Below are 21,107 nucleotides of genomic sequence, written 5' to 3'. Positions count from 1 at the left end.
AGCTTCCGCCGCACTCGGAAAGCGATTACACGGATCCTCAATGGACTACGTCAAGACGCTGTATCTGGCCGAACGAGTATTGCGAGACGTTTATTTAATCTTTTCCTGAGAGACGAAAGATGATTTAAAACGTCCGGTTATACTTTATTGCTACGTTGTTGTAATATCGACATCTTGAAACTAGGGCAACCGATAGTACCTTATGATTCATAGATGGAGAAACGAATATATGTCACGAATATACACACACACACGTATCTCTTGCTTTCGAATTATGGGATAATATAAGTTACGTTATTTCATTTTACGCTCTCTGATGTATTATCTCTAAAATTTCGATGATTTCGGAGGATGGAATGCATTGTCGTCTGACGACCGTTTCATCATTGGACAGCAATTTTGTACCTAGTACACGGCGGGAAAGTTACGATCTGTCGATTCCGGAAATTGGAAAGGCGTAAAAATGGGACGACACTAGGGAAGGTGTCCCCTATAACTCCTTCCCCACTCCGTAATCAAAACCACGAAAGAAGTAAATTATCTGTCGTTTAAAGTATTGACGTACGGTGTCCGTTATAATTCACGAGGGCGCTATTTCCGAACAGTAGTTCCTGGATAACTCGCACAAAGGGCTATAATTTATCGGAGCCCGGAATCTTCACTCGGCGAGGTTTTAACACCGTACCGTGTAATCCATCAGAGAGCACATAACGGTGCGAATACGCCAAATAAATATTTTCGCAGGGATATCATTTTACATAAATTCCGTAAAATGATTAATTGAATACGCCCGGATATGTCGAATTCTCATGGAAGGTCGGTGCATGTGATCTGAATAAATTATTGTCCACGTATATGACATCACGATGGTTTAATATTCGAGATACGATATGTCAGCGATATATTGATGCGCGAAACGTTCGTTTTATTAATTATTATTTTATACAAATATTAACACACTGTTTAATCTTTCATAACGCAACGTGGACACAAATCGGATATTTCAATAAGAATAAATACTAGTTGAAGGATTTGAGATAAGTTTGCACAGCACAACGGATACAGATTTCTAGAAAAATATCTCCTATCTGCCTGCAATTATTTTCTATAATCCAGCAATGGCTTGTAACGTATATTACTGACAATAAATAGTTTGCAAGAGAACTAAATGGTGTTTCCACCATTTGCAACGACGCTTGCAATTCACTTCTACAACATCCTCGCTCACAACTTTTGCACACCGTCTTTCATATCGTCGTATTATTAATACCTTCAATTTAAACCAGACAAGAAATTACACCAATATACAAAGAGAAGTCTGAGGAGAGCGCATATACCTTTATCACAGTTTCCATCGACATTCTTGTATGGACTCTTTTATTGTACTTGTGCGTAAATCGCGCAGAATGTAATAATTTTTTATTTCATCACTTTACGTACACTTTTCGTAATCGAGTCTAAATATTTATCCTTTGTGGATGAACGGCCCTGTTTGGGATCATTCTTTTTTATTTTATAAACTGCTCATTTGATTTTCATGAAATTTAACCTGTGGGGTAATCTGATAATACTTTATTCAAATCTGAGGTCAAAAATAAAAAATTTTTAATCCAATAAGGCGAACAGAATTAAAAAAAATAATTTTATTTGATCGCAAAACTCGATTTCAGAGAATTTTTAATTGCAAAGTAACATCGAATTTCCAGTTTCGCTTTATTCGAAGCTCACTTATGCTACAACAGTTAGAATTGATTTTCAAACTGATTTCCAAATGTATAATTATAAGTTCATTGGTACTTCCTTCATTGAAGATTACTATCCATTTGAAATTTGAGTACTTTCAGACTGTACTTAAACTCACAAGTGATACCAAGAACCTCTTAAAAATTTCTCGATAATCAGATTATTTTTTAAAATTCAAATTTTATAATTCTGTGGTTAGAATCGAATTTAGCGACCTCACAAACCCTTAAGTAAATAGTCTTCTTCAAGTTTCTTTGTCAGAAGCTTCCGTTAGAGAGCTTCTCAAAGTTAACGTACATTATATACACGAGAAAAGGGCACCGTAAATGTCACAGAAATTTCCACAGAAGCCTTGAGAATATTTTGTCGGGGATTACGCATAATTTTTATAATTTTTTAATGAAAAAAACTTTATATCATCATGAAATATATGACGTGATTAAACGAGTAAGTTATTTAACTAATTATATTCAGGAATAAGTATTCCCCAAAAAAATGAAAATAATTCCTTTTTGCTCTTTAGAATTTAAAGATATCTTTATATTACAATCATTATTAATTCGAAGAATTGTGGTTTAATTAAGCATCAAGTCTTTTTGTGTAATCTTTCAGAGTACTTTGTTTGATCTTGTGGTATCATTAGAAGCATTTGCCAAGTCACGTGCCCTATTTTATGCTCGGACACACTCGTCTTTTCATGGCATCTCTTCGGGTATAAATAATGATCACTCGAGGCTTCGTGCCATCGACTTTGATCCCCATTTCTGCACCACGTGAACCGTACGAAAGCCCCACAGGATCGCAGCAAGAACAGTTTGCAAAAAGCTTACACGATGCGATGGTCTGTCCTGACCGATTCAGAAAACGCAACAGCGGAAAAACGAACTTCTTGCCTCTTCCTATATTGATTTCACGACTGCCGAAGAAGTAATTTCTCCACTTATTAGTCAATCTCTCTATAAATAACTCTATTCGCGCCTCCCCTTAAAAATGCAATGTATAATATACAATTAGATTAGTTAAATGATGTGAAAGGAGCAATTTTTTAAAGGTTATGACTTGACAAGGAACCCTTGAAATTTTCGTGCAAACGTACGAGCGAGGGAAAGTTTCCGTAGAGTTCACCTGGAAGCGCGCCAAACGCTTCTCCACCAACGTTGCAACGACATTGAACGCAACTTTTCTAATAAGAGCTCGGCGATATCCAATAGCATAGAATCTATTCTATGCTACATATTCGAGCCATCTTTGTTTCGCAGAATATACCGTTATATTCACAATAAACGATAATTTGAAATTCTTGCGAAAGGGGTCGATGATCTCGAGGTTTCAGAGGCGGCGGCTCTGTACGCTCTAAAATGTCTATTAAGCTCGAACCTGAAGTGCTTCGAAAAATTGCTTCCCATCGAGTTTTCGAACTAAACCACAATATACGACCGATGCACCGTTGCGGATACACCTGCATGGACTCTCCAGTCGTTGACCTTAAATGGCGAAAAGTGCACGATAAATGCAGATGGACCCGCGCCAGAAGCTTTTGCCGTTGCACTGTGGCATTGCTCGCAATTCTTCTGCCAAATCCTTTAAACTCCGATACACATATTTTCGAGGTGGAACCCTTAGGCAAAGGGATTTACACAGAATATAAGAAATACTTGTCCTTTTCCGCCATAAAGTATATAAATAGCTATTTCTTCGAATATTGCGAACATGCTCTCCGCAGGTAAATGTATATATTAGCTCGTATAGTATTTTCTTTTCCAATCTTATAAGTTTTTGGAAATCCAGACCATCGAAGATGCCAAAAGAAAATAATTAAATTTCATAAATGTTTTGAGTTACTGTATCGATTTATATAAATAAAAAAAAATAATATATAATTATTTATTTGTTTTTTTTCACACAATTTATTACATATAAAATAAAAGATACATTTTACAATACAGAACAATAAATATATAGAACCTGAAAAAAAGTTTGAGAAGAGAATTATATATTGTGTGTTATGTTATAGGTATGGTACGTATCTACGTGGCAAAAGCGTCGATAAACGTTATCGTCAATTTTAATTCCGTTATAAAACAATGATGCGTTAGCGCGTTTTGCGGCATATACAGTATGATTCTGAGACTCTACTAGCGAATATACGCGACGGCGCGCCGCGGCGCTGCGGCGTTTCGAGCATTGAAACAACAGGATCGAGTTCTCGAGTAATGGCACGTTATTGAACATTGGCGCGCGAGTATCGTCATCGGTGAAGCTTACGCATCACCGGCCATCCTTTGATACGCGCGCTTCGTTAATTGTGAAAAACGAAGTTATTGGATATCTCGTTTCGCGTAATGCCAATAGATCTCTTCCATCCCGCATGAAAAGCAAAGGTTGAACGTTCAATGGTCCCTTCATTTCTCCGCTACTAACTATCGCCGTCCCTTTCGGTCTCGATAACGAGAGGCAATGATTTACATCCCGTTATCTCTCCTGTTTGTCGGAGTTTTCCTGCTTCCTTAAGCAAGCAATACCGATATTAGGATATACCGATATAACCAGCGAATCTTGTTCGGAAATTATCGAGAATAAGGAACCCTCTCTCTTCCCTCAAGGTACTCCTATCTGCGGCCATCCGTTCTCTCAATTGTATTTTTTAAAAATACAAACCTGTAATGTGACATTAATGACATGTTTTACAAATGATGGAATAGAAACAATGAGATTTAATCAATCGCTGTCAGATAACTTGGACCATTAATCGTATAAGGGCTGATACGACGATGATCGGAATCGATATCAGTGATTCTTGTATGATTAATAACAGTAAAGAGCACGTCTAATTGGCTACACGGTGACTCACTAATTGTAAGAACTCATTATACTTTTGTAAGAACCAACTGCCAATTAATGGAAAGCGATTATTTCTTTTAAAAGGATTATTTTTCAATTAATTGACTATTGGTTTTTACAAAACGTCAGGCATTATATTAACACAATGCAACTCATTCATTCGTGTAGACAATTAGAGGCTCCTCCTTCATCTAATTTGCATAAACTGTCATTCATTATGGATTAATGCAAACGTGTTTTACTGAAAATAAGTAAGTACAGGCAAGAATGCATGCAAACATGCAAAGTTTAATAAAAAAAATGATGCATCCAGGCAACAGTGAGTCGAGAATACCAATCGGTTGTAGACGAAAAGAACATTTCTGATGACGTATATTTTGTTGGATCCTCAAAATAATTATGTAGAAAGCATGAGATGTATAATATAATGCTGCAAAAAGTTTTAAATTCTAACAACCAGCTTGAGCGTCCTACATAATTATTTTAATGGTCCAACCAAATTATTTTCAGATCTGTATTTTCAGTTCTTCGCTTAAATTTTTTAACGCTTTGACAAAACTGTTCTTCTCATATATCGAAGATAAGACACGCTGGTCCCGCGAGATTATCGCGATTAAATCCGTCATATCGATAACAATTTCGCTTATCACTCGATGCGACCGCTCGCGCCTCTAGGGAGATAGACACCGATATAAGAGCGCTGGTTATCGATACTTCGTCGCCGTATATGAAATATACGACCGGTTATCGTTAAATCGTAATTAATGATTCGCGTTACGACGAACACAACACAACCGTTGAACCGACGGCTTCTACAAATACGCGTGCGGGATGAAAATTAATGGATGGAATAATCCCTTTCATTAATCACATTGTGTTGCAGTCTTTTCGCAAACGGCTCTGTGCGCGTCTTTGTTCCGGTGAAAAACACGTTCAATAATTCTTTATCACTCCTCAGAGAGGATGGAAAGTCCGCTTCGTCCGCTCCGTGAATTAAAATTTTTAGCCACACGGTGTGGTGGCGGCCAAAAGTGCACGCTCATAACGATGTCTTTTCCAAAGGCAGTACGTCACGAGGAAATACGCCGCTTGGAAAACAACGGTAGAAGAACAATAATTTTTAACTTTGCGTCATTATTCATACGCGACTCATTCCATTAACTTGGCTATTTTGTCGTGGCATTGCATTGTCCGCCGCCATTATGCCAGAAAAGCAAGCGACAGCGTTAGCATTAACTTTACATACAGAACCGTAGCGTGGAGCGCTGACATCTCGGCAGTATTGTCTCGGCAAACAAGGCTTATTGCCAAACTATGCTTACGAGACGCATATGATTTGATAATAGCTTAATGCTTGTATAGACATATGCGCGCGCGAGTACAGCCACGGTGTCCGCCATGCAACCTGTTACCGCAACCGCAATTAATTTATCAAGTTAAGACGCAGTTATGTCATTGTCGTTCCCAACACCAGTCATGCTACTTCATGCATATGCTGCGCATTTCGCTCTTCTAGACTACATCTAATTAGCCGGCGCTGTATGCCCTCGCATTTAAACGCTCTAATTTGTACTTTAGAGTTGTGCTTATCAGCTGCTTGTCTAAACGACGATAGAAATTACGCGGGCGATAATACAAACGAAAACCGTTTTCTTCCCTCTGACGCCAATAATTTAATTAATAATTAACGTACGTGTCAGTACGACGACTTTTTCGAATCGATCGTAGGGATACAGCGTAACATGGATGAATTTTCTGTTAGAACTTTTATGTCAACGAACGTATGGGTGCATCGCAAAACGAGAGAACGAGAAGGAAAATTTAATTTACAGACTCGTTAGGCGTCTCGCTCTTCATTGTTTGCTCGTACGCTGATACTGACAGCACGTAGCAAGTTCTCCAAACATTTCCGAAGAGCGCCGGGCTACGCGTTGTTAATATTTCGATAACCGAAGCTATCGCGACGACAGATCCAAAGGGAGACACAATCAACGGCCGTACAACACGCAAGGTCACGCCTTGATTCGCATTGAAAAGAGGCAAACCGTGTATCCTGTCTACAAATACGTAAATATGTAGCTTTGACGTCATACAATATCTGCACGCATTCTTCGATTGCACGCAAGGCGACGAAAAGGTGAAAATTGAAAAAAAAAAAAAAAAAGGTTTACCTTAGACTCGCGATAAATTTGCGATGTTAAATATAATATGTTTGACTCAATACGTTCTTCGTCAAAAATTAGTAACTAATCAAATAATATGGTAAGTTAACATGATCAAATGTCCTTTGTCATTTTTGTTTTAAAATTTTATAAACTTTCTACAATAAGCCCTGACTTAAGCTTTAAATCTTAAAAGGTATAAGAAACTGAACAATTGTAATCAATTATTCTCTTCACATTTGATTGCGATTCGTCAATTTCTTATAGCTTAAAACTTAGGTAATGATTTATTGTAGGAAGCCCATTAATTTATAGGATGAAAAAGCCATTATAAATGACGCTAAAACCGATGTCATAATTTGAGACAAAAAAAATAATGAATCATAACAAATTTTATTCAAGAAAAAAACTGTAAGATTTGAAAAATAGACTCTCGTCTTAAAAAATCATCAATCCTTGAGTTGTAATAATTTTGTAGAATTTTTTAACTAAATTTGTAGAATATTTTTTTAATTATGATGTTTTGATGATTTTTTTATAAAGTTAAGTTTGTTCACTTTTTAACTGATAAGTAATGTTTATCTAACTCATTCATGATAATAATTTGAGAATCATGTTTTTTAACCTGTGTCACTTTTCAACTAAGGAAGTGAATAACTTTATAAGTATATGGATGAAAACATGTCGTTAAATGCCAAAAACACGTTTTTCCCCGAAGAAATGCGCATTATTTCGTGACGTATAATCGGTGACTACGCGATGTCTATAAACCTCGTTCGTTCCATCCCATCGAGATTTCAGCCTGCGTCAACGTCTGTCGATTGCGCTCGTCGATCGTACCGCGCTACGGGAGACAAATAAGTGCAGCCCGTCATCGAATCGATTAATAATCATTCCGCCAGTTTAAAGATTCACCCCATTAATGCTCCATTACGTAAAGTATTCATAATGCTGCAAAATCGCGATTACCGTGAGTGCCGGTCAAATTGCGCGAATCAAATCGGTGTATATAGAACTTAATGATACAGTGGTCAGACACAGCCATTATACAAAACGATATTATGCGCAGCGTATGCGTTTGACGATTGTTTGGATTGACGTTATTCGTCGTCGGTACGTCAATTAACGCTTTTCTATTGCGTTTTGTTGCAAGAGAGAAAATACGGTTAACGATATTGTGCATATTTTGTCGCGTATTCACGATCAAAGCTCTGATAAAATCGTCATTCAACTGATAAAGTTCTCAGTATAAATGTGTATTAATAACCAGGTTCACCTTCGTACGCAATCGTAAATTCACAGCTTTAAATATTTTGTTAAGAATTTAATATATCGTGATATTTATTAAAGTATTATTTTATTATGTCAAACATTTTGTTAGGAATTTAATACAAATGACGATTATTAAAATATTATATTATATCGTTACGCGTTTTTTTTATTATACGTGGTACATTGACCTATGAATATGTATATATTAAATACGTTTATATATTCTATTTTTCTTATATTATTTAAAATAAAATTCTACGGGTAAACGTAATAACGCATACATAAAGAAATGAATATTGAAACGGACACGTGAAATTTATGTTATCAAAGCGCCTTTACATGTATTATCACGTAAAAGAGATAAGATCGTATCAGCTTGTACTAATTTCACAGTTATATTTTACGTTAAGCCGTGAAATTACGTTATTCCGTTGTTTATTTACGAATAAAATATCGCTATTTTTTTTTTTCTCCTATCCACTCGGTGCACTTGCTCGCTTTTTCATTTCTCTGCAAAATAAGATTTTAGAAATTTAGCGCTATTTACATTTCGATCATTTACGCCCATTGGACAATTCGCCGTCGGCCGGTGCGCGAACGTAAATGCACGTACGTCGATCACGTTGCACGCATGAATGGAATCTGTGATCGATAAACATATAGATCACGCCTCGCGGTACAGCACACGCGTATAGGATACCTACCGGCGATGACGATAGGCATGACGATAGTGAATCTACGCTCACTTGCAATATGTCGGAAATCTACATTTCCATTTATATGGAAATTGCAAAATCACGCTTTTGTCCGATCAATTAGCGACGGACTATCGGCGGTACGTGAAATCGCGGATATCGCTTATTCGGACGAGGGGGACTGCTTTCGCCACGACAACTGCGCAATCCATTACCGCGGAAGATTACGGCAGGGTACGCGAATGTGAAACGATTAATATCAGTGCCGGTCGCGGATATAACATATCGCTTCGATGTTAAGTGATTCAAGAAATGGACGATGAACAAACACACCGACCTATATATATGGTTTGTTTGTTATCGTTCTCGCTGCACACTTGTGATTAATTTAAAGAATCGAAAAAGGAGACACGAGCTTGATAGAATTATGATGTAAAAATTGTGTCAAGCCACGATAAAAATATAAACGAAAAGAACTGCACGGAAAAAACGATCTTGCTAAAGTATCTAAAAGTTTAACTTAAATACAGATCTCTGAATATAATTTTATCAAATTATCGAAATAATTATATAACATGATATACAATGCTACAAAATGTTGACATTCTAGTAACTGGAGTGTTTCGCGTAATTATTTTGATAAATCTCTTTCTCCATAATAACAAAATCTAATTAAATGAGAGAAATCCTATATTCGATCGAAAAGCTTAAATGCATTAGTGTTTAAACACATATTTCTTATGTAAATTTATATACATTCTGATTCTACATATCGCGCGCCGAAATCTCTTGAAACGCAATTTATGAGCAAAATCAGAATTATAATATAATGTCATTTACTAAATTGCATAAGTAATTTAATAATCTTTTTATGTCAATAAAAATAAGCACCTTTTACAAGAATTTCAATTGTCATTTGTTAATAGAAATCTGTGAATAAGTTATTGTGAAAAATATTACTTTAGCCAGATATATTGAAGCTAAAATCTGCTTCGACCGATACAGAATTTCTCTCATTTAGATTTATTCTCATCGGTCTAAGTTCGTATCGCATTGTTAATTATTATAACAAAATATTAAATAGCATGAAAAGTCAGAAAATATACAAAATGAAAAATCAAGCAGAAAGTCAGAAAATATTGAAGATATAACATTTATGTAAAATTATCTTTTTTTCTCACTCTCTTCGTCTCATTCTATTTAACCCAAAAATAAAGAAAATATTATTTTACGATTGGTTTTAAAATATCATAAATGATAGAAATATTGCGTAAAATTTTATCTCACTGTCTTAACAGCCAAGCTTACAAAATAATGAGCGAATAATAAAAATATTGCTCAGAGCTGCTAAAGTTTGCGTGAAGTGCTTTCATATTCAACTAAATTTTTTCATAATATAAAATTAAAGAATAATTATGTATATGAAATAAAATCTTCATTCTTTTTGCAGTTAAAAATGATTTACATGTATACATGATGTTTCAAAATATGAAAATAAATAGCATGAGAGTACAGTATTCTGTTGAAACTAAACCGAGGCAAATAAATAAAGCCTGTCGAGACAAATCCCACTGAGGTTGTGAAAGCAAGCTCGCATATAGGCGACATGCACAGTCAAATCGATTAACACCGACAACGCGATGGTCAAAGCGACGCGCACGCGACAAAACTATGTCATAAGCATAAATAAAATATTTCGTAGAAAGTGACTACAGGACTCATAGACAAATACGAATAACAATGACACACACGGACGCACAACGCGACCGAACCAATACGAATAATGACGCCGTGATGAATTGGAATCGCGAATTTCCATCTAATTACTCGCTGACATCCATCATATCGATCAAACCAAATATGTGCCTACGTAAACGCATTGCATCGATTTCCGATGTTGTTGTAGAAGCCACCGTCAATCGTTGATAAAGTGACGCACACATTAAGAATTCCTTACTAACTCTTCAGAAGAGGTGAAGCGCATATGAAAGAAATAACAAAACAGAATTTTGGAAAGGGTTCTTAAAATAGATCATTTTGAGATGTGACTTTTTCTTCTATTGCACTGATACGTGTTGTAATTATCATTGTTTTAATGCTCTTTTTCATCGCATACTGAGAAAAAATTTGATGTTTATAAATATAATTGCATAGTAAAATAATTATAATTAGAAGCAACAATTATTAACAAATTATGCTCTATTTTTATAGCCATAATATATTATTGTACTATAGTATTAGAAATAATAGTTATATTTACAGTTCTATCGAAAAATATATAATGTATACTGTACACTGAAAAATATTTACAAAATTTTAATAAACCTTTGTTTAAATCTTGTATATAGTATATTTGTGATAATTGTATTTAGTATTATTTGTTTAAACTAATATTTACTCACAATAAATAAATATTACTCATTGTCAGTGAACAATGACACTTAACTCAAATTAATAGTTATTCTTGTACCAAATAAATAAATATACGTTTATATTTAGTAAATATTAGTTAATACTATAAACAAATATTCATTAAAATTTTTTCTGTTAAATTTTAATAATTACTATCATTTTTTTTCTCTTATTGCATGTAAACTGAGAATGCATGTATATGTACACAAAAGTGTAGATCGAAAGTAGTAAACATTAACTATAACTTTAACGATAAAATGTTTATCTAAAATACACGCTAGTCTAAATATTGCCTGGCTAATCTAACGACGTAACATTTACACATAGCATGTTCCACGAAGGTCACTGAAATGTTATGTTAGTTGTGTGAAAAACTGCAAAAGAAAACTAGGACTGTGATAATACTCGAATTTAAAGTTATTGCAAGCTTTTAAAAACTAGATTAAAAAAATTAATTTAGTAGCACTTTAAATAATTTAATATGATTGAAATATATAGAGTACTTGAAGCATTTGAACTTTATGGACACTGACATTTAATCTCGATCATGCTAATACATTCGCTCGAAATATCGAATTCATATAACGAGTTGTTTCTATATTTCTATAATAATAATGCAAGTGATACAAACATTATTCGAATGCTCCAATTGTTAAAATTACCGTAACACGAAGCTCTCATAATTGAAGTGGAATTTCGCAAACCAATTATGCTGCATTAATGCAATTGTAAAGGGGGAAAAAAAACAATTGTATAGGAGATATGTTTTACCGTTACACAAACTGCATAGTAAATTATTCATTTATCGAGTGAACATTCTATAGTTTTTCGGACGTTTCTCGTGTAATAATCCAGTATGTTCATTGCAAACTGCATTTCGCTCGGTCGTACGAGCAGCTCGGGGCCATAGGATTAAATGCCGCAGCTTATGCAACAGTATATCGTACGATTGCGGACGGCGCTAACTAATTCAGGGTCGAACGAATTCGAAACTTCGTGTTCGGTATTAGCTTTCAAGACGGTCTTTACGCTCGCCGCTAATAACTGGATGTGACCACCATTAATTGATAAATATGTGTTGTTACAAAAAATCAATTTTTGCTTATGCGCAAAAATATCAAAGGAGAGAGCGACATAGAGAATTGCTAAACGTATTCAGAATCGATAATACAGAATATTCAACCGATGTTTGCAAATACGAATGTTTTGTGAGAATACAAATTGGAAATGGCTACATGTACGTTCGAGAGGCGCGTAACACGCATAATTCAGAAATATTAGCGATGGGCATTACGAGGTGTACAATATAGTAAATTTACCGTCCTATATTCGTGCGTGTTATTACCTCCTTTTACGTGTCCTATTGATATCCTACTGATTCGCAATTGTTACATCCGAATGCCTGTTACGTGCGGATTTGGCGGAAATATCTAAAAATTTAGCCAGATATAGATCCGAAAATAATTTGGTTGGACTGAAAATAATTTTGTCAGAATAATTGGAATCTCGAGCACGATGAATAATGCTGCAAAAACATGAACATTTTGACATTCTAGCAACTAGTTCGAGTGCCCTACATAATTATTTTCACGATTTAACAAAATAATTTTCAGGTCTGTATCTATAGTTAAATTTTTAGATCTCAAATTTATTCCTGGAATACCGAAATTTTTGGTAGCGTTGCTTATTCCATGTTTGAGTTTCCTACAAAACTTTCAGATCTGTGTCATAGCTAAATTTTTAGAATTTAAACTAATCCCTAGAATTTCAAAACTTTTGTAGCGTATTGCTTGTGATTGTTATTGAGTCTACAGAATTATTTCAATGGTCTAACCAAATTATTTTCAGATTTATCTAGCTGAATTTAGATACTTCAGCCAAAGTATCTTTTCTATGTGCGAAATAAATACTGACGTCTGACTTTGATTACTTAGCCGATATCACGACGATAATAACAGTAAGTATTTATGCGAAGCAAGCAAATGGCGTGTCGCGTGATAAACGTTTTCCAATGTCGTCCGGTCGTATGCAAAGATTCAGGATTTGTTAAAAATGTAATTAAAAAAAGGAAGTCACCCCCCCGACTCAAAGCGACTCTATGATTAAGCCTTCAGGCACAACTTTTTCGAGACTCGGTAAAAACCGCACGAACTTTTTTGTACCCGCCTTTGTACGCGGGTACGAACCTTCCTCCTTCAAAGAGGAAGGTGTTCCACTTCACGCGAACGATCCGCGTCCTTCCACGCGCTCAAGTTGCTATATCGAACGGGGTTAAATATAAGTATAAAAGTTACATACGAGAGAGAGAACCTATAAGTTCGAAGAAACGCGTGCTCGACGGTGAAGAGGTGTCGATGATAGCGGAGTGACTTTAAACACGTCCTGATGCTGCCGATCGTTGATCGGCGCCACGTGTGAGATATTTGCGGACAAGTATTTCTATGAAAAATATTCGCGTTCATGCGTACCCCGATCTATCCGCGCCAGAAGCCAATCGTCGAGATACCCACCGTGCGATAAACCTTTGCATCGTCGCGACGATAAGGTAATTCAGGCGGAGAAAATCGCGCCCACGATCCTCGAAAGATATTCATCCTCAACGATGATACTTGATGTCAATATGAACGATTAGTAGTAATTTGTGGGATCGAATCCAATCTCGGATTTGAGGCCCTCATCCTATATGTATACCTCGTTGAGAAATTAAACATTAATTAAAGCCTGATTTTCTATATTGTTAAATGTCAAAGGAACACTGCTAACCCAATCCCTTAAATTAAATGAATTTTGTTATTTTTAACTTACATATATGTCAAATTGTAATAAATCAATCCATTTCTGTAGTTAGTTTTGAAATCCATATTAACGCATGCACTTACAATTAGTAAACAATAAGCTAATTTTCAGATAAAATTAATGCATTTTTTAATTAAAAATTTAATTCCATGTTTTTTATTAAATTAACGACATTTGTGTAGAAGCAAGGGCGATAGAAATAATTAAAAATAAATTAAGTATAATTTAACATAATGAATTTAATAGAGAGTGTACTTAACTTGGGATTAAATTTAACCTACTGATAATAGTAAAAATGGTATTTTTCTAGCTATGGTTAATTATTGTATTAAACTGGTTTTATAGTGAGCAGTTTTTAAAGTTTATACCATTACAAAATCATCAGTTGAGTGATTGACCACAGCTAGAAAAATATAATTTTTACATCAAGTTAACGAGATTAAATCTACACTACAAGTTAATAAGAAAATAAAAAGCCAAGCCAATATAAAAAAAGCTCAGTTTTTCATTTTCTAATTAACTTGTGATTAGACTTAAGCTGAAGGCAATGCAAAAATTATATTTTTTTTAGCCGTAATTAATTACTAAACTGACGATTTTATGATAACTTTTAAATTATCACTAGAAAACCATTAGCTCAATGATTAACTAGAAAAACACAATTTTTACATTATCATTAAATGAGGTTAAGGCTAAAGTACAAGTTAACTGGATAATGAAAAACCAACCCTAAAAGATCTCCTACTTTGATAGAAAGAATTGAGATTAAAAAAGTATTAAAACTGCGAGATGAGAAAAAGTAAGAATTTAAAGGCTCAAAAATATACGATCAAGCAAAATTGATGAAGAGTAAAAGCACAAGAGTGAAAGAACAAATGTGTGTATAACTGAGAAAGACAGGTTGAAAGGCACTTTAACTCTCGCCACTTGATAAAATACTGTAAAATAAATACAAGGCGCTTTCTACTTAATGACACAAGTCAACACAACCATTATTCTATCTTTCTTAGCATTCAATGAATAATAAAAACAGAATGACATTTGTGTTGACTCTCGTGCCACCAAATGGAAAGTACCTATATTTGTCGTCAGCGCGAACTTGAATGCGTGGGACGAACGGCGCTGATAAGAGCCCCAACACTTCGGCGGCCACCGTAGTAAAATCCACGTAAGCGCGATCGCGCGCGGTGGTCGTTGAAGTGAACGCGAGGCGACACGGCTGATCGCGGCGGCGCAAATAAAGCATGCGATAATAAAAAAAAAATTCCTCCCCGGGGAATCCCGCGTTCTCAGCCATTTTCTTCAACAGACGCACGTCATCATCGTACACCTCCGAAATGACCGTGGGCGACCTGGCGGCGTGGGCCGAACGTTCCGCAACTCGTCCGCATCGTTCGCAAACGTTCGACGATTATGCCTACGTAATTACGACCAGTACGGCACGGCCGTCGGATTCTGGCGTCTGTTTGTCCATTACGGCGATCGATGTTATCGTGCGCTGATTATCGTACGGCACATTTCGCGGCTAAATGCGCGACACGATTCGCGAGCTATGGCCTTCTGTCAAGGATGAATAATACCTACATCAAACAGTGTTTCGGTTTGACTTAAACTACTGCTTCGTCGTTCCCCCAATATTCATTTTTATTAATTATTCTGATAATAAATAATCATCAGAGAGAGAGAGAGAGAGAGAGAGAGAGAGTTTAATATGAAAGAGCCAGTCGTCGTGAAATATATTATTATTTAAAAGAGTATAGAGACCTGCGAGAATACTTTATACAAATACAAACTTATGGCCTTGTCGAGATGGAATAATACCTACGAACATCGAACGGAGAGCGTCTCGATTTGACTTAAGCTGCTGCTTCGTCAGTTATTCCCAAGTTTATTCCGTGTCGTTATTTATTCTGACAATAAATAATCACCAGAGAGAGAGAGAGAGAGAGAGAGAGAGAGAGAGAGAGAGAGAGAGTTTAGTATAAGAGAGCCAGTCATCGTGAAATCTATTATTTATAAAAATAGAGATTCGCGAGAATATTTCGCGCAGATAACTCGGAGCGGATTGCCCTGAGAAAAGGAGAGATAGACATAAGCTATTATTTAGCGCAGAGGTGAAGTTATGTTAATGAATCCAGTTCCGCAAGGCTCGCTTGTTGTCGCTAACGAGTCAGACGACGTATCAAGTCAATTAGGAAAATCACCTAGCGAGAAAGGAGCGTATCGGAGCGTATCGGTTCGAGAGGAATAGAGAGATCGCTCTGTGCGAGAGATTCCGTTCGAGGGTTTTGACTTCTCGCGGAGAGAAGCGGACTCCGCGCGCACAGACGAAGGGTTCCGCGAGTTTTGACAGTTGGGCTGTCAACGTATAGAAAGAATCGCGACGGGTGTCGCGTTGACGGGAGCGGCGGGAATCGCGCGGCTCGGGGCGAAGCCACGGCGACGAGGCTCGAGGGCGACGGCGCCAGGCGCGCTCCGCTCCGTCGGCGACGGGCGCTCGCTCGCACTCACCAGGTGTTGCACGGTGTCGAGGATCTCCCGATTGGACATCTGTTCCACCTCGAGCAGACCGATCAGCACGGCGAACTTGAGGCTGTCGTTCATCGTCATCGCCACCACCTCCTCGGGCCGCTTGATGTCACTGAACGGCGGGCTCTTGAGGTCCGCCATCGCGACGGACGTTTAACGCGACCGCGTCCGACGCGTCCACACTCGCGAGATTACCGGGGGGGACTAGGATCGCTTCACACGAGGTTACGGGTCCTATCAACGGGAGCGTTTCGCCGTCACATGATAATACAACACAAATTGATCTGCCATGTTAGAAAGTGGGCACTGTTGTGAGCACTGCCAGCCGCGCCGGCCCGAATGTTCCTAGGCGGCACCGATACACGCACACACGCATACTCTCACAGTCTCACACGCACACACACACCGACGCGACGGCGCGAGCTACGCCGGCGCTGCGAAACGTCCAGCGGCGGTGGCAGAGCGTCGCGACGGCGCTCGGACTCGCCGTGATGCGTGGCGCATGTGTCGGCGCGCCACGCCGCGGAATTTACGAGGATATAGGAGCGTCCGTCAATGCTCGACACTGTTTACGCGGTAATGATCCTTATTACGTTAATTAACTCTATCGTTCATTCACCTATTCAGAGATATTGGCATACTTGGCTATGTTCAGTTTCTCTATACGTTTAAATTGTTTAATATCAAGTCTGTTTTTCTTTTTTTAATTCAACTATAGTGTATGATTTATTTATGCTTGTTTTTACTGATATAGATTAACCTCGGTCTTGATGCAACTTACTCTTTGTTTTTTTTCATTCTTAAAACTAGAAAAAATGAGGTTGAGATTAAAAAATTAAACTACATTGGTAGAAATAAAGAATTAAAGAGATAAAGTCCAACAGAAAAATAAAATCTACCAAACTGATATTATTCCAACTGGAGTAATATCATAATTAAATTAATTGTCAATTTAATAATAATAATGCTATAAGATGCGTCTTGAAAGACTGTAAAAAAATTATTGTAAATAACATTTATTATGTCATTTAAAATCGAATATTAAAATGTTTTTTACTTTCCAGCTTTAAAAGGTCATTCCTGATATATCAATTTAACACGATAAGCCTTATAAATATTATAATTTAAAGATTAAACTAAATTAAATCGATCATCGATAAATTGTTTATACAATTTAATATTTTCTATTTTTCCAAAAGAATTTGGAATAATAATATTAAACAGCACAATCAGTATAAATACGAATTTATACTGATAAATAAAAAAATAAAAAAGAACAAGAGTAATTTGACAGTCACGTTTTTGGAGTAAGCCTCTTTCCAAAGTTCAAATTTCTCCCTTTTATTTTCCTTTAAATTTCATGCTTTAGCCAGATTCGTCGTTAATTAATCAAAGACTAATCTGGCATTACTGCTCGTTGCCAATTATCGCGGCGATGGAATTCGCGACGCGCAAACCGACCAATTTACGGGTTCAACTTCAAGACGTCCTTGATTGAACGTCACTGTCATCAGATCAGTGCTGCACCCTACCGGCGGTTTTTCGCGTCAACCAGTGGAGCACAGTGGACGCATACATACTCCGATTTGAGGCTCGCCCGACGCTCGTCACCGTGAATCACGGCTGATCACGGCTGATCACGGCTTCCGCTGCCGTCAAGACTGTCCGAGAGTGTTCCCGTGGCGTTCGCAGCGGAATCGCAGGAAAAATGGCGACGGAGGAAATTGACCGAGCTAAGGTACTACAAGAATTCTTTTCCGCATTTCACGCTCCTTCGACGCGTCAGACGCGGTTTCGTTGAACAGTCGAGACTTGCATGTGTCTCGCGTCATCCTCCAGTTCCGTGTTTCATTCTATTGGCATGCATTTAATGAATTTCCGTCCGGGCAATACTTAAAACGCTTTGCTATCTTGTGAAATAATCAATATATTCTGTTCGTTGGTAGCGAATACTTTCTCCTTCTTTCTCTCCTTTTTTGTTTTCGAGCATTTTTTTACATTGTTTTGTGTGTGAGTACAATCGGATACTTAAACTTATTGGGTCATGTGTTATAGTTACAAGGGTGTTGGCTGTTACGCATCATAACTGTATATTGAATTGAGTATTCCTTCACGCATCTATTTCGTCCATTTATGGATATAGCTTCCTCTTTCTCTTTCCCCCTTTCTCTCTCTCTCTCTCTATCTATCTATCTATCTATCTATCTATCTATCTATCTATCTATCTATGTATCTATCTATAAAAATGATAATACCAACATATAATTTCTGTTATTAGATTGAGTCTATGCTACGTACACTAAAATTATCTGGTCACGTTGGATTTGACAGTCTGCCTAGTCAATTGGTGAATAAATCAGTGCAAAATGGATTTGTATTCAACATTCTCTGCATTGGTACAAAGTCTTAACTTTATCTTGAATAAATTCGACTATATTATGTGTTGAGTTAAATAATTCGTAGCAAATACTAATTTTAATTTATTTGGATAGGTGAAACTGGACTCGGAAAATCTACACTTATGGATTCCCTTTTTAACACGAGCTTTGAATCTAGTCCCAGCCCTCATAATCTACCATCCGTAAAACTTAAGGCACATACTTATGAATTGCAAGAGAGCAATGTCAGACTGAAACTGACAATTGGTGATACAGTCGGTTATGGTGATCAAATCAATAAAGAGGACAGCTTTAAGGCAGTCGTCGATTATATAGATGCGCAGTTTGAAGCTTATTTACAGGAAGAGTTAAAAATCAAACGTAATCTGGCAACCTATCATGACAGTCGCATCCATATTTGCCTATATTTTATATGTCCTACTGGCCATGGGTAAGTGTGTATTATATGTTAAATTTACATATAGCTTTGGCCATGAGTATAAAGAATCTTCAAAAATTATTGTAAACATTCTATACCCAGTGAAAGAATTAAAAGACAGTTTTATCAGAAAATAATATTTTTATAACAATATTAATACTTTTTGTTTGGCTTTTACTATTGCCAGTACTCTTTTGTAAGAACAAATTTAGCCTTTATACTTATGGCCGAAGTTGTACTAATGAATTATGAAAGTTGCTTTAATTTTACATTCTTATACTTTCAGCTTGAAATCTATCGATCTAGTATGCATGAAGAAACTGGATACCAAAGTTAACATCATTCCAATTATTGCTAAAGCAGATACAATATCGAAGACTGAGTTACAGAAATTTAAGGTGTGCAGCGTTTTTGCTGATGTTATTTTTGTTTACATATCTGTATAATCTTATTTATTATGATATTTATATTTCAGAGTAAGATAATATCTGAGTTGCAAAACAATGGAATACATATTTATCAGTTTCCAACCGATGATGAAAGCGTATCAGATATAAACGCCACTATGAACACTCATGCACCTTTTGCTGTCGTCGGAAGTACCGATTTCGTTCGCGTCGGTAATAAAATGATGCGTTCTCGTCAATATCCATGGGGTACAGTTCAAGGTAAGGTTTATAAATTTTATTTGTTACATTTATATATTATGAAAAATAGAGCTGAAACATTAAATATCCTTTATCTATAGTCGAAAATGAATCTCATTGTGACTTCGTAAAACTACGTGAGATGTTGATAAGTACTAATATGGAAGATATGCGCGAGAAAACGCATTGTCGTCATTATGAACTCTACCGGAAAAAGAGATTAGAACAGGTATGTTTTATTGTTTTTGTCAGAAAAAAAAAAACAAAGTTACCTTTTTCTTAAGATTTCTTTTAATAAACTTTTAGATGGGCTTTAGTGACGTTGATAGCGACAATAAACCTGTAAGTTTTCAACAAACATGCGAAGCAAAGAGATCCATTCATTTGCAAGAATTGCAACAAAAAGAAGACGAAATGCGCCAAATGTTTGTCGCTCGAGTTAAAGAAAAAGAAGCTGAACTGAAAGAAGCAGAAAAAGAGGTAACCTTATTAAACATACGTGTCTAAGCTCCAGTTTACTGTATTTATTATAAATTAATACTAATGTTTATTGATTTTTTATACATATAGCTACATAGTAAATTCGACAAGCTAAAGAAAGATCATACTGAGGAAAAGAAGAAATTGGAGGACAGTCGTAAAAAACTTGAAGATGATATATTGGAATTCAATAAACGAAAAACGCAATTTTCGCAACCCCAACATCATACGCTGACGTTAGGCAAAAGCAAAAAGAAGTAAAACGTATCTCATCATCTTTTTATACCATTTAAATATGATCATGCATTTTAATTGCATTATCCAATAGTAGTATTATTCTTTAATTATGTATATGTATACCTGAAATTATATTATTTTATTTTATTATAGTACACATTTTATATAAATATTCCGTATATATTAAATATATACCAAAAATTTTTTCTAGAAGTATACTCTAAGTCGCATATGTTTCGTATTATCTAAAAATAATACTCTAATAAAGACTAATATTTAATCAACCATATATTTTTAAATTAATTTGTAATGAATATGATTTTTTACGAAATATATGTTTAGTATGCAAATTAAAATATAGTATCCCCTTCCTATAATTATTATTTAAAATTAATTTTACAATAGCAATGTCGAAATAAGATCTTGCAAAAAATAACTGTTAAAGAAAAAACATATACTCTTATGGTAATTCTACA

At 36.0% G+C, this 21,107-nt stretch overlaps 2 protein-coding genes across 2 annotated transcripts in view; one reads left to right on the top strand and one right to left on the bottom strand.

The window, feature by feature from the left end:
- LOC108776489 (neurobeachin) overlaps positions 1-16,829 on the bottom strand; it is a 156,225-nt gene extending 139,396 nt beyond the window's left edge. Inside the window, exon 1 of the mRNA XM_018543112.1 lies at positions 16,433-16,829. Within this exon, the coding sequence (XP_018398614.1) occupies positions 16,433-16,591 (159 nt within the window). The 5' untranslated portion in view covers positions 16,592-16,829. The remainder of the gene's footprint in view (positions 1-16,432) is intronic.
- Positions 16,830-18,021: 1,192 nt separating this feature from the next.
- Septin2 (septin 2) lies at positions 18,022-20,716 on the top strand. The gene is made up of 8 exons (XM_018543051.1): positions 18,022-18,188; positions 18,729-18,846; positions 18,943-19,279; positions 19,554-19,665; positions 19,743-19,935; positions 20,016-20,143; positions 20,221-20,394; positions 20,485-20,716. Exons 1-8 carry the CDS (start codon positions 18,159-18,161, stop codon positions 20,653-20,655), a joined length of 1,263 nt encoding a protein of 420 aa, XP_018398553.1. The 5' UTR covers positions 18,022-18,158; the 3' UTR covers positions 20,656-20,716.
- The last annotated feature ends 391 nt before the right edge of the window (positions 20,717-21,107 follow it).

Source organism: Cyphomyrmex costatus, unplaced genomic scaffold (genome assembly GCF_001594065.2).
Source record: "Cyphomyrmex costatus isolate MS0001 unplaced genomic scaffold, Ccosl1.0 scaffold36, whole genome shotgun sequence".
Taxonomy (NCBI): domain Eukaryota; kingdom Metazoa; phylum Arthropoda; class Insecta; order Hymenoptera; family Formicidae; genus Cyphomyrmex; species Cyphomyrmex costatus.
The sequence above is the reverse complement of the archived record's forward strand: the minus strand, read 5'-3'. Positions and strand labels throughout refer to the sequence as shown.

What these genes read in the sequence shown, in the direction of transcription:
- Septin2 (XM_018543051.1), top strand. Translation starts at nt 18,159, where the DNA reads ATGGCGACGGAGGAAATTGACCGAGCTAAG. An exon ending in AGGAAATTGACCGAGCTAAG is followed by an intron (nt 18,189 to 18,728) that starts GTACTACAAGAA and finishes TTCTGTTATTAG; the next exon opens with ATTGAGTCTATGCTACGTAC. An exon ending in ATATGTCCTACTGGCCATGG is followed by an intron (nt 19,280 to 19,553) that starts GTAAGTGTGTAT and finishes TTATACTTTCAG; the next exon opens with CTTGAAATCTATCGATCTAG.